This window comes from Adiantum capillus-veneris, chromosome 6 (genome assembly GCF_014529385.1).
Source record: "Adiantum capillus-veneris isolate H3 chromosome 6, ASM1452938v2, whole genome shotgun sequence".
NCBI classification, from domain to species: domain Eukaryota; kingdom Viridiplantae; phylum Streptophyta; class Polypodiopsida; order Polypodiales; family Pteridaceae; genus Adiantum; species Adiantum capillus-veneris.
In genome coordinates, this window is record NC_140936.1 from 28,164,875 (window position 1) to 28,178,569 (window position 13,695).

Sequence of the window (13,695 nt, forward strand, 5' to 3'; positions counted from 1 at the left end):
TAATGCGGATCTGATGGTACCCACTCTTTAGATCTATCTTGCTAAACATAGCTGCTCCTTCTAATTTGTCCATAATATCATCAATTCTAGGTATAGGGAACCTATTCTTGATGGTATTCTTGTTCAGTGCACGGTAGTCGATGCACATACGCCATGAGCCATCCTTTTTCTGCACCAACAACACTGGAGAACAGAATGGAGATGAACTGGGCTGAATCAGCCCCTTTTCTAACAGCTCCTGTACTTGGCCCATTATCTCTTTCTGCTGAGCCGCACTAACCCTGTACGGAGGCTTATTTGGTGGGCTACTGCCTGGCACCAAATCTATCGCATGGTCCTCGGGTCTCTCTGGCGGTAATTGAGACGGTAATGAATCGGAAAAACAGTCACTATACTGTTGTAAAAACATTGACCTTTCTTTATCTAGCACAGATAAATTTGATTTATCACAATCTGACACTTCACGTGCAAAAACCAAGTACGCAGAAAGATGCTTTTTCATTACAGAAGTAATAGCAGAAGCTGATACAGTGGGAATAGACTCCCCTTTAAGCTTTACATCCAGAATGTGAGTCTTTCCCTTGCTCTGTACAGTGATCTTTTTGTTGTAGGCATCCATGATTCCCTGTACACGAAACAACCGAGGAATACCTAACAACACATCACATCCGTCCAGTGGCATGATGTAAAATTCTTCAGCATCTACATAGGACTGGATATGTAGGCGCAATTTTCCAATGATGGGTGTCACAGCCTCTGTATGGCCAGGACATGCCAAACCTGCCTTTGTTGTATACCCCATTTTTTCAGGTCTGATTCCCAACTTTGAAGCCAATTCTGGGGAGATAAAGTTGGCTTTGGCACCTGGATCAAAGAAGATAAGCACTGTTTGATCCCTGACCTTTCCCCATGCTCTGCAAAGCTCACTTGCATCTGAATTTGGCTTGTCGCCCACCATATCTGGCACTAGACCAGTCATGGTCTTCTTTCCTTTCTTGTCTTCCTTGTCATCAGAGTCAGCTGGTCTTTTCTTTGTAGGACAATTGTAAGCAATGTGGCCAGGCTGCTCACATATAAAGCATTTGTTCTCTGTCCTCAGGACCTTCTTTTGCTCTTCTGACTTGCGAGGAAAACATCTTTTCCATTTCTTTGTTGGCCCCTTTTCTGATTCAGCCGTAGCTTTATCTTTCCTTGCGTTGGCTGGCTCCTGAGTCCCTTTAGGAGCCTCATTGGGAATGTGCTTCTTGGCTGAATTTTTCTTGCCTGATCCTGCCTTGACGCCGGTGTTAAATTCACAATCTTCTCCCTTGAGCAAACCATTGCCAGTGTTTGCTACCTCGATGAGCTGCGTCAAAGTAGTGACTTTTGTCTTCGTACAGTACTTTCTCAATCCTTTAGGTAGGCCACAACAGTATTTTTCAATCTGTTCTGTCAATGGCACAAACCTATAGGAAGTTACTGGAAGTAAAGCTTTCCAAAACTTCCGATTGTAATCATCCAGATTTCTACAAGTGGCAGCATTAAGCTGGTGCCATTCTGTCATGACATCTGCTTCAAAGTCATCAGATAACCATGCTGCTGCAAAAATCTGCTTGAAGTAAATCCATGTGGACGTAGCTTGCCCTTGCAGCAATAAAGTTGTCCACCATTGTCCCGCATTCCCTGTCAAGAAAGTGGCTGCCTTGCGGACCTTTGAAGCCTCTGTAAAGTTTCCCCCTGCATAGGCCTTGTCAAACTGCTGGAGGAATGAGAGAGCCTTCTTCCTGTCATCAAACCCTGTAAAGGTCGTGAAAGACACACCTTTGCCACCTTCTTTGTACGGAGTTGGCCTCTCCAGCGGTGTTAAATTGTCATATGGAAGTGACTGAAACATGGGAACACTATTAGGGTTCATCTGTGTTCCTTGGCCGCTATTAACTTGACCTGGAAACGCCATATTTGGCTGCTGATTTGTAATTCCAGCCATACCAAAATTTGCCTGTGGCATCCCAAATTGGCCCTGAGTGCTCTGAAACCCTGGTAGCATGCCCGTGACACCATACATGGGGTTAGGCATCATCGTTTGAGCACCCCCAAACACTGTTCCTGGCGTGTAAAACTGATTTCCAGGTGCATGACCAGCCATGCTCTGGAATATCGATCCACCTCCAAAATAGCCAGGGTGTACTGAAGGTGGTGGGAAGACCTGTTGCATAGCCTGTAGGTTGCTTCCTTGTCCATTAGAACCAGCTATAGGCTGCTGAAAGGTGGCGGGCTGAACTGGTACAGCCTGAAAGACTGGCATCTCAGCCACCTGTTCTTGCACCTTAGGCACAGGTTGTGGAGACTGCATGTTCTCCGTCAAGTGTACAGGTGTTATTGACTGTGCGGTATGAATCACCTGTGCTCGAGCCTTAACAAGCTTTTGAATATGATCCAGTGACCCAACTTGCTGAGACGGAACAGGAGGTTGCAGAAAGGCTAAAAACCTCGGGTTCTGCATTACTTGTGTGAACATGGCCTGTTCAATCCAAAAAGGGCGGTAGGCTTTACTTTAAACCTTGATTTAGCTTTCACCCATTATTAGTCGTCTATTTTACCTGTACTTTCAAGACACAACAAAGGGGAGAGGGATACAGGCTGCTAGATTGCACCTATATGAGTAGACTGACACCAGATTGGCCCCTAACTTAGGCGCCCCTTTCGGTATTTCTTTATTGTTCAAGAGAGGGAATAAACGCTGTGGATCCCTACAAACTGCCCCGCACAAACTTGGCTGAATTTCAACTGTTCCGGCCTGATTTCGGCAGCATAACTGTACTAGGACCCTTCACAGTCAGTATTCCCACGCATTGACTGACTTTCCCGACGCATACGGGCACTTTGCAAAACCTGGCGAGAATCTGCAGCACGCTGAATTCTCTGTTTTCAGCCCTGAAAATGCGCCAGATCGCCTGTACAGCGGTCCTCTTGCGTCCCCGAACCTCTTGGGGGTATTAGGGTTTGTTTAGGGCCAAAACCCTAAACCTGCAAAAATACACAGCAGGCTGTAATTCACTGTTTCGGGCTCCGTTTCGCGTGCCGGTCGCATCCGTAGCAAGTCCTCGAGCTCCCGCACCTGTAGGGCTACTTGCCCTTTTGAATTGGACGAGATTTTTGGCGTGAAACCTCTCCGAATTCACCTGTACCTGCGGGGGGATTAGCCGCAAATGAAGAGCCCACTAGTGGGGCATAACATATTGCCAAAGGGGAGAGAGAGGGCAGTGCGTAGCGTGCAGGGCATCACTCCTGGCACCGCACTGTGCATAAGAGGGAAAGCAAGCACTCCATAGCTCTTAACCTGTGACAAATTCTGAAAATCAGCCTCCTCTCTCATTTTAGGCGCCCCCTCTCTGGCCAGGAGTAGCAGAATGATCACAGAGTGCCACATGGCACATTTTCCGACTTTGGGCATTCCCGGCTAAACATATCTCAACTGGTGCGTCAGTTGACTTTGCAGCAGAGCAAGAAAATGTTCCCTTTGTCATTCCAGAGGTAATGACGTCAACACATTTTCAGGTCCTTAAATAGTAGTTCCCTAAATTTTAGGAGATGCTGCCATTGTATCTTTCTAGGTCATCTGACCCTCTTTGTACACTGCGGCCACATCCAGAACTGAAATGTAGCCTCTGTAGCAAAGGATTCCACTTTGGCTAGTCAATGACCCCACTTGGCTAACCATAGTCCTTGTCTAACCTTAGTGCTCTCTTGCCCTCAGGCCTGGACTCCCTCTGGACAGTTCCACACTAGCTATGCAATGCAGGGCAGTTAAATTTCCTGAGGGGTGTTTCCAAAAAGTGAAAGTAAATAGATAATAAGAAAGAAATCAACAAAAAGGATAGATAGTAGTCACACGCTGGTGACAGCAATTCACAACGGAAATGCCCATGCTTGGTGCTCATACTTTCATGTGCTCTTTCTACAAATGTGTCATGCCAAGGAAGAGACATGGAATGTGACGTCCTTGAATGCATACTTTTCAGCTTTTCATGAACAATCCGCATAAATTCGTGCTCATCCATGAGTGAAACGTGCTCAATGTACAATATGTCATGCCTAGTAAAAGGGATCACATAAAGACGTTGACTAAAATACAGGAAACGATCACGAATGAAACACTCGAACAATGTGTGCGTATCAATCATGCGAACACATAATACTTCCTGTGAGGGTTCCTTGGACCTAGGCTCGAGAGCGAAGATTGCTTCTTCCTGAACGATCGAATCGTCCTGTGGGGTTTCTTTGGACCTCGACTTGAAAGCCAAAGATCGGTTCTTCGTGATTAATCGAATCTACAACGAGGTTAGCTTCGCTAGAAAAAGCATCCACTAACACATCCTCCTTGTGAACAATCACATCTTCTTCATGCAACTCATCATGCTTGTGAGAAATCACATCTTGATCATGCAAATCATCATGCTTGTCTTTATCATCTAAATCATCATGCTGATCATTGTCAATCAAATCATCATGCTGCTCACAATCATGCAAATCCTGTGTGTCATGCTTTGGAGAAAAAGAGACTGAGAGAGTCTCCTTCGCATGAATCCGTTCAATTTTGTCCTGCATATTAGCAATGAGAGATGGAGAATGAACAATGTCCTCTCCATGAATGACAATGGGAGAATCACTTTTGGCATTAAGAGTGAAAGTGTTAGCCTCCCAATCAATGAGAGGGTTAGCATCACGAAACCATCGAATGCCCAAAATCATATCACATCCTGAGAGAGGAGAGAGAACAAATCTTCTAGTGAAGGCAGCTTGTTGAATTGCAAACAACACATCAAGACACTTCTCCGTGATGAGAGCGTCCATATCGGGAACAAAGCCAGAGACCTCGATAGGAGATCTCTGATTAACTTCTAGGCGGGCTCTCTCAACAAGAGAGGGACTGATCACATCATGCATACTACCTGGGTCAAACAATATGACAAAACGTTGCCCCGTCATATGACCATAACATTTAATGAGAGAATCATCAATGGGAGGGTCATGAGAAACTTGGGGCACACTCATGTTATCATTAATTGCATTGACAGAGGAAGTGGGTTTTGTGGATTCTTTAGATTCATTCGATTCAAGCTTAGGACATGTTCTTTTTATGCGATCCTTAATGTGACAATGAAAACAACGACCTTCCTTAGAATAAGTGCTTTGCTCTTCCGATGTGATGTATTCTCCTACAATTCCTTGTGCTACCTTTTCATATGGAGTAAGCTTAGGTTTAGCAATTGTGTTAGCCTTACCCTTAGATTCATTGGAAGAAGTCTTTTTTGAGAGACTGTTGGAAGATTGGTTAGAAGAGTTACCATTCTTACCATTCTTACCGTTCTTACCGTGCTTACCATTCTTACCATTCTTACCGTTCTTACCGTGCTGAGGGTTTTGAGAAGTCTGCGAGGTACTTGTGGACGTCTTGTTCTCCTTAGGCCTTCCCTTGTTGTGCTTCATCTCTTGTGCGAGAACAATCGCTACCGCCTTGTTCAGATCGATTGGGTCCAAGACTTCTACATCAAACTTGATATAGTCGTCTAACCCAAAAAGGAAAGCCTCTTTGCGTTCATCATCCGACTTGCGTAATTGGGTACCTAGCTGCAAAACACGATCAGAAAAAGACATAACCGGCATACCATTTTGCTTGAGAGCGCGCCAATCGTCCTTCAATCGTGCGAGGTACTGAGGTGGCATAAACCGCGCCTTGAGTTTGTCTTGGAAATCAGCCCAATTGAAGGAAAAGGGCGTGAGTTCGTCGGCTTCCTCTAGGTGCGCGGCTAACCGTGCCTTTTGCCATGCGTGGTACCAATTAATGGCATCACCGGCAAGGTACATAGCTACCGTCAATACCTTGCTATTCCCCGTCTTCTTAGTTGTCGCAAAATAAGCATTAAATTGATGCAACCAAGAATGAATAACCGTAGCATCCATCTTACCATCATACTTACTGAAGCTCAACTTCTCTGTGACTAGATGGTTGGAATCCTCATCGTGGCTTGCGCCACTTGAGGAACTCCCATGATCTTTGGCTGGTTCGGATTTCGAGGCAAGTACTTGTCGAATGAACTCTCGAGTGCGTAGTTCTCTTTGAGCCTCTCGCTCGATCTCCAAGGCCACTCTTTGAGCGGCACGCTCGGCCTCCAAGGCCGCGTTTCGTGCTGCCCTTCCTCCTTTCTTTCTTTTCGTTCGTCGCGCTTGCGTTCTAAAGCAATGCGATTTGCTTCTTGTTGTGCGGCAATTCTTTCGTTGCGCTCGCGGTCCTTAGCTTCCTGTTGTTTTGCTTTGCTTGCTAGTTGTGCCAACGCAACTCGATTCGTTTCTTGTTGTGCCATCATGTCCAACATCGACTTGATCATCGCCTCCATAGAAGTTGGTACAACTCGTGGCGTAGATGGCGAAGGGGGAGGGTCAGAATAATCTCTTGGTGGGAAGAACTCTTCGTCGCCTCTCTCACGCTGATCACCTGTATGCGAAGTATCCATTCCGCTTTGGGTGACGACCATGCACTATGATCTTTGGTACTTAAGTTCACGAGGGTCTTGGGTTCTTGAGGGTCTTGAGGTTTTCTTTCGCTTGCAAACCATGTTTGAGAAGGATCTTCTCTTCACCCGAGTTCTACTCCTTTCCGCGGGTGCACCCCTTGGCGGCCTTGCGCTCACACCAAGGTTGCTTTTTCCCACCTCACGTCGATTGGCCGGCCGCCAAGTGCACGGTCCGCTCTCAATGAGTGAAAAGAGACACAAGGGGAGGCTGGACAAGCCCTTCTTTCCTGGGCTTCCTATCACTCTTCAAAAACACGATTAGGAATCGACGTGCCCAAGCGAACTTGGGTTCGTGCGACCACAACAAGCAAAAAAATTCTTGTGATTCTTGTGGTTCTTTCCTTGAGTGATATAGAACACTGCCAAAGCTCTGATACCAATGTTAGGTGCAGCGGAATGAATGTTGTTCTTTCTCAAGATGAGTGTTCCATATTTGCTCAAGGTTCCTTTTAGTTCTTATGGAAGGGAGAGCCTTCTGTTCTTAATGGAGAGTGCTATGATCACGAACAAAGTGAGTGGATACTGTGCGTGCAAGTGTATGAGACTGAGAGATAGAGAGAAGAGAGATACGACACCAGAGACGTTGTAAAACCCTCCTCCGAAGGCCCCACTCGTTGGCGAGAGTGGTCTATGATTGATTGCACAAACGTGTACAATGATGATCTGTGTGACATGAAATGTTTCGTGGTTTCGGTCGTTTCGGGGTTTCGAGGTTTTGAAACGTTTCGTTTCATAGCGTCAAAAACATGAAACAGGTTTCATAAACGACATTAAATTATATATTAATAAAATATGATAAATATGTATACATGTAGCACTCATGACTCTAGACTTTAATGTCCACGAGAGAGAGAGAGAGAGAGAGAGAGAGAGAGAGAGAGAGAGAGAGAGAGAGAGAGAGAGAGAGAGAGAGAGAGAGACGTGCTCACTGCTTAGAAGCGACTTCAAGCGAGCACGATCAAAGACGTTAAGTATTGATGAAAGTTAAAACATAGCCACTAGTTTCATGAATCATAACTGCTGCATCATTGATTCATTTAGCAAAGTACTTCTATTGAATGAAGTTTCTGGAAAAAAAGCCCCAATTTTAAACGTTTTATAAAAAATGCCTGTCCGTTTCATGCGTTTCGGCAAAATGTTTCATAGGTTTCGGGGTTTCGGGGTTTCATCTGCATGAAACGCGTTTTTATGTCACACTGATGATGATGCATGGATTGATGCAGATCTAGTCTATGTTGACGATGACAACCGGGACGGCGATGACGACAAAGGGGCTGAAAACTGAATGAAACTAACTGTTGTCCAAAAACGCTAACTGCTAATCTGCTGCGGGTGATTTGCTGATTTTTCGGGGCTGTTTTGGGCTGCTGGAAAACGCTGCAATAGCCTGATAAAAACGCTGATGACTGCTATGTTTTATGGCTGAAAACGCTGCTGTCCTGCTGCGATCTGATGCTGAAAACGCGAGGGAACAAGGCCTTCTGGCGATCATGAAAAACGCTAGGTGCAGGAGGGGGGACTGCGGTCAAGTATCTGCTGAAAACGCCAAGGCAAAAGGGGGCTGCTGGCGATGATGCAAAACGCTAGGTTATGGTGAGGGAAAAAGATGGTTCTTGCTAAGAGAGGGGAGGACCTGTTGCCAAAGGCCTGTTGTACTCCCGGCTCATCATTTAGTGCTAACTTTGGTTTGCTTATATATTTTCTTACCCAAATTGCCCTACCTACTTTTGTTGGAAAGTCACTTAAATTAATAAGTAAAAAATTGTCAAAAATAGGGAAAATAGGCTAAATGCAATGGAAAGTTCCCCTGACGGAATCTGATGGATTCTGATGGGAATACTGATGATCATGCTGTGTGCAACCAGAGGATATGCATCTATACTAAGTGACTGGGCATGCATGGTCTACGAATAGACTCACAAAAAGTGCCAGATCACTTCTAATCTAGATTGACTGGACTGACGGAAACCCTGTTATGGTGTAGCTTGTCCATGAACACATAGGGTTGGATGTGTCACATGACACAATGGCACAAATTTGTAAGAGGTGATTGGCAACTGTGCGGCCCAAAACTGTTTATTGTACTCTTCCAAATTCGCACACTGTTTAGCATTCAACTCGTGCCATTCTGTCCTCTCATCCACTTCAAAAGTGTTTGTCAGCCATGCAGGCGCAAAAAGCTGTTTGAATTGGATCCACGTTGTTGGGGCTTGACCCTGGTTCAACAATGCGGTCCACCATTGAAGCGCATTGCCTTTCAAGAAAGTGGCGGCCTTGCGTATCTTTGAAGATTCCGTGAAGTTTCCTCGAGCGTAAGCTGCATCAAACTGCTGTATGAAGGTCAAAGCCTTCAATTTGTTCTTCAGTTCCTCAGAAAGTTTCAAACTTCACTCCTTGCCCACCTTCCTTGTAATCCTTTGGCTGACTCAAAGGAGCCACATTATCCTAAACGCGCTATATGAGACAGAGGAGAAGGCAAGCTTTCCATTAAAGCTGTAGACCTGCACCACTACTCACACACACACACTGTAGGTCACTTATGAGGCAAAATCCAGCCCCAGCCTCAAAATGGGCGTCCCCTCTAGTTGAGGTGTCCTGCAGACTGCTCTCCTCCTGCCAAGTGTCCAGTTTGCCCCTTTGAGTTAATTCCCTAGTTCCCTCTCACTTATAAAGTTGTCTTTTGGAGTGGCCCAGATTTCATTTGGTGCACACAGGCTTCCATACTCGTCAGAATTCAGTGCTAATTGGCCCAACCAGTCCCATACTGACCGACCTAGACGCCTGATGCGAGAAACCTGTTCGGCTGTAGCCATTTCACACTGGCCATGCAATGTTCACTTGCACCTTTTCAAGGGTTCCGAGGAAGACAAGTAAAAATAAAGATAAATAAAAATATCTAGTACTTATTTACGGAAGGCAACAGGAAAAATACACCCCTTGGTGACAGAGCCAGTATCTGTTCAGGAACGAGAATCTCCTCGCTCTCTTCTACTTCCAAGTTGCTCCTCAAGCTCCTTGTCGACTGGCACCTCACTGTTAAAAGGTTTCAAGAGACTCACATGAAAAGCATTGTGAATCTTCCATGTATCTGGCAACTTTAGTTTGAAGGATACATCATAAATTCTCTTGAATCTGGAAAGGGCCATAGTACCGCATACTTAGCTTTGGAAAAAGCTGTGCCTTTCCCTTTCGTTTCCTTAGGCGTGTCTTCTCAAACCGTAAGAGCACACAATCATTTTCTATAAGTCGCGTCGATGTTAGATCTCGTGTGTACTGATCTGCTTCAAAAATCTTATCTTTGGTGCTTAAAAATGGTGAGACCTTCTTAGCACCCTCGCTTACTTCAAATAGCGCCTTCCCCGTTGATGAATGAACTGTGTTGTTTAGGCAAACGCCACCAAGGGCAAGTACTTTTCCCATTGAGTCTTCTGATCCAAAATATAAGACTTCAATAAATCAACAAAACCACTGAATTGGTTGTCTCAGATTGCCTTCGGGTGGAACGAGGACAAGAACTACAACCTCGTGCCAATGTTCTCCCAGATTGCCTTCGGGTGGAACGAGGACAAGAACTACAACCTCGTGCCAATGTTCTCCCAGATTGCCCTCCAAAACAAACTAGTAAATCGGGGATCTCTGTCCGAAACAATGGACTCAGGCATGCCATGTAATCGAAAAATCTGTGAGACAAACAGTCTTGCCAAGTGATCAGGCTTAATTGTCTTTTTTACCAGAATTTAGTGGGCTTGATTGCTGAATTTTTCGATGACTCCAAATGCCATCATGCCTTGGGAAGATAAAAAAGAAATCCATGGTAATGCTTTCCCAGGGACGCTAGGGCATGGGTAAAGGTTGTAGAAGTCTTGGTGCCTTATGCCTGTCAACAAACTTGACCTTTTGGCATACTGAGCAACTGCAAACAAACTCGTCCACATCCTTTTTGAGCCACAACCAGTAGAAGTAACGCTCAACACCCTTCAAGGTGGTATCTATGCCGCTGTGGCCCGAAAAAGGTGTACATTGGCACTCTGTCAAAACCTTTTCCCTCAAAGGCTGTGTAACACAACATCGTTTTCCGCATCAAATAGCCGTCCCGAATGGAATAGCCTGCAATTGTCTCCCCACTCTGTATCCAATGAAAGATGTTTGCAAAATCAGGATCAGTGGCATATGAGATCTACCATATCCTCGAAGCTTCTATGATGAATCGTGGAAATAGCCAGAACCAAGGGCTTGCGAGACAACGCATCTACCGCTAAATTCTTATGTCCCTGAACATAGACTATTTGGAATTGAAATTGTGAAAGAATGTTAGCCCATCTCATCTGCTTTTCCGAAACTTCTCTCGTAAGCTATAACATGGCCTTCTTGCATCAAGACTGCTCCCAAGCTGCGACCACAAGCATCACAGTAAGCTTCAAAGGGCTTCTGCAAGTCTGGCAAGGCCAATACTGGTCCCGTTGTCAACTTTTCCTTGAGAGTCTGAAAGGTTGCAGTCTCTGTCAGTCCCCAAGTAAAAGGAACCCCTTTTTGAGTCAGCACATGCAAAGGAAAAGCTATCTATGCAAATTTTCGAATAAACTGCCGATAGTATGAGCACAAGCCCAAAAAGCTTAGAGCTTCATGAACATTGTTCAAATCGGGCCAATTGCGAATGGTCTCAACTTTGGCCGGGTCCATCTTTACACCTTCCGCTAAGGTGATGTGTCCCAAGAAGTGTACCTTTGGCAAGAAGAACTCGCTCTTTATCGCATTTACAACCAATTTTATGTTTTTGCAGTGCCTAGAAAACGTATTATATATGGTGTCTGTGCTCTGCCTCACTCTTCAAGAAGACGATGATGTCGTCAAAGAAAGCGCCCACAAATGATCGGTTCTCTCTGAAAATCCTATCCATCATGCAGTTGAATGTAGCCGGAGCATTCGTAAGGCCAAATGGCATCACCAAATATTCGTACAAACCAAAAGTCGCCCTGAAAGTTGTCTGGTAGACGTCTCCAAGAGTAATTCGGATTCGATGATATCCACTTTTCAGATCAATTCTGCTAAAACAAGGGGACCCCTTAAGTCTGTCAAGTATATCATTGATCCTAGGGATAGGCGAGTCTGTTCTTGATGGTGATTTTATTGAGAGCTCTATAGTCAATGCACATTCTCCAAGATCCATCTTTCTTTAGTACTAGCAACACTGGTGAACAGAAAGGTGACTAGGTTGGATGAGACCGCTCCTTGGGATCTTCTGATTGTGGTCCTTGCCTTACAGGCCTTGGTGAATCTATGTCTTGAAATACCTATGTTTGCCATCTACATGACTTGATTTATTCATTTTTTCCAGACATTGGAGATGCTTGAAAAAAAGGAGAAAGTTCTGCAGAAAAAAATAGCATTGGAAGTAGAAAAAGCAAAGGAATACACCAAAGCAAAAAATAAAAGAGGTTTACCACCTGCCAACCAATCATGCAGTCAATGCTTTTCTTTTCATAGATACATTTGTCATAATGTGGTTGTGCAGCTGCCATTCAATGCCTCAAAAGGAAGAAGCTTTATGAGGTGCAAGTCGAACAGCTTGGAAACTTTCAGTTGCGAATACATGATCAGGTGATCTCATTTCTTACAATTACTTGGTCAAATGTTAAACTTACATGAGCTGGTAGGATGAACAGCTGAGCCTTGATGTTTCATCGTAATGGTTGGCTGCATCTCTGATTAAGGATTGTGTTTTTAGATGATCTTGTTGGAAGGTGCTAAAGCCACCACAGAAACAGTTGATGCATTGAGAACTGGTGCCTCTGCTATGAAAGCCATGCACAAATCTACGTAAGTACGATCGAGTCAGAACAGTAGTCCTTAAGGTTTCTTTCGGTTTTTTCGTCTTAGCATGGTGCCTTTGAAACTACAGGAACATCGATGATGTTGACAAGACAATGGATGAGATAAATGAACAGACCGAGAACATGAAACAGATTCAGGAGGCTTTGGCTACGCCTATAGGGGCTGCGGCTGATTTTGATGAGGTAAAAATGAAGATGTCTTTGGTATATGTGTGGATAAAGTGCGCAAACCCAACAATGGCTTATGGTCAGTGCTGCTGTATGTTGCAGGATGAGTTGGAGGCTGAATTGGAAGAGCTAGAAGAAGCTGAGCTTGAGGAACAATTGCTTCAACCGGCAACCACGGCTCCTGCACCCAAGCTACCATCCGTTCCAGCCCAAAGGCTACCCACACGACCTCAGAAGACTCCAGCACATACCAGTGCTGAAGATGATGAGTTGGCAGCCTTGCAGGCTGAGATGGCCTTGTAAAAAATTTGCTTCTGATGATTCTGGGCTTCTGATTGCCGTGTTGGGTTCTCAAAGGGTTAATTCTGCTAAATTGCTGTTGAGAACCCGATGTGTACATTTATGCACTGCTTTTAGGGGCTTGTCTCTAACCTGACACGTTCTCGTGATAATACATGGTGTTGCATCTTCATATATTGTACCTTTAGACACCTCTATATACTTGCCATTGCCAATGCCCAACAGTGATGGCAGGACATGCATTATTTTAGGGTTTATGTTTTTATCTTGTGTCGCAACATAATTTTCAAAGGCTGTAGTCATTGCAGTTGCTTTTGAAGATGGGTGTAGTCGACTCGGGTATTGCATGTTGGTAGTTGTTGCAAGCATGCTTTTGTAAAGAGGGATTGAAAAAATTCTTTAGAGTGTTATATTCAGAGTCAGCAATTCTTGGGTTTTGCCTTGATGTGTACAAACTATTCCATCCAATCATTTCAAAAGGTAAGGCTTTTTTTTTCCCTTTTTACTAAAAGATAAGCTTTTATGTTTTGCACAACTCTCTCTCTCTCTCTCTCTCTCTCTCTCTCTCTCTCTCTCTCCCACCAGATAGATCTTTAAGGGATAGTTTCCTACGATGTTAAAGCTTTATTCTTCACGTGTGTGTGCGTGTGCTAATAAAAAAGAGGAAAATGGTATAACCTTTCTATCACCCAAGTGTGGTAAATTGGTCGTCATTTTCCTCTTGAATAACAGGTCTTGAGTTCAACTCTCCTCGGCGGATAGATCTTTAAGGTCTCTTGGGATAGTTACCTACGACGTTAAAACTCTCTCTCTCTCTCTTTCTCTCTCTCTCTGCCATATAC

General features: G+C 44.6%; 1 protein-coding gene across 1 annotated transcript in view; it reads left to right on the forward strand.

The window, feature by feature from the left end:
- Positions 1–13,263, forward strand: part of LOC147455281 (vacuolar protein sorting-associated protein 32 homolog 2-like) — a 48,683-nt gene extending 35,420 nt beyond the window's left edge. Inside the window, exons 2-6 of the mRNA XM_086514098.1 lie at positions 11,890–11,989; positions 12,067–12,152; positions 12,280–12,371; positions 12,454–12,568; positions 12,656–13,263. Of these exons, the coding sequence (XP_086370224.1) occupies positions 11,890–11,989; positions 12,067–12,152; positions 12,280–12,371; positions 12,454–12,568; positions 12,656–12,856 (594 nt within the window). The 3' untranslated portion in view covers positions 12,857–13,263. The remainder of the gene's footprint in view (positions 1–11,889; positions 11,990–12,066; positions 12,153–12,279; positions 12,372–12,453; positions 12,569–12,655) is intronic.
- Positions 13,264–13,695: the final 432 nt, after the last annotated feature.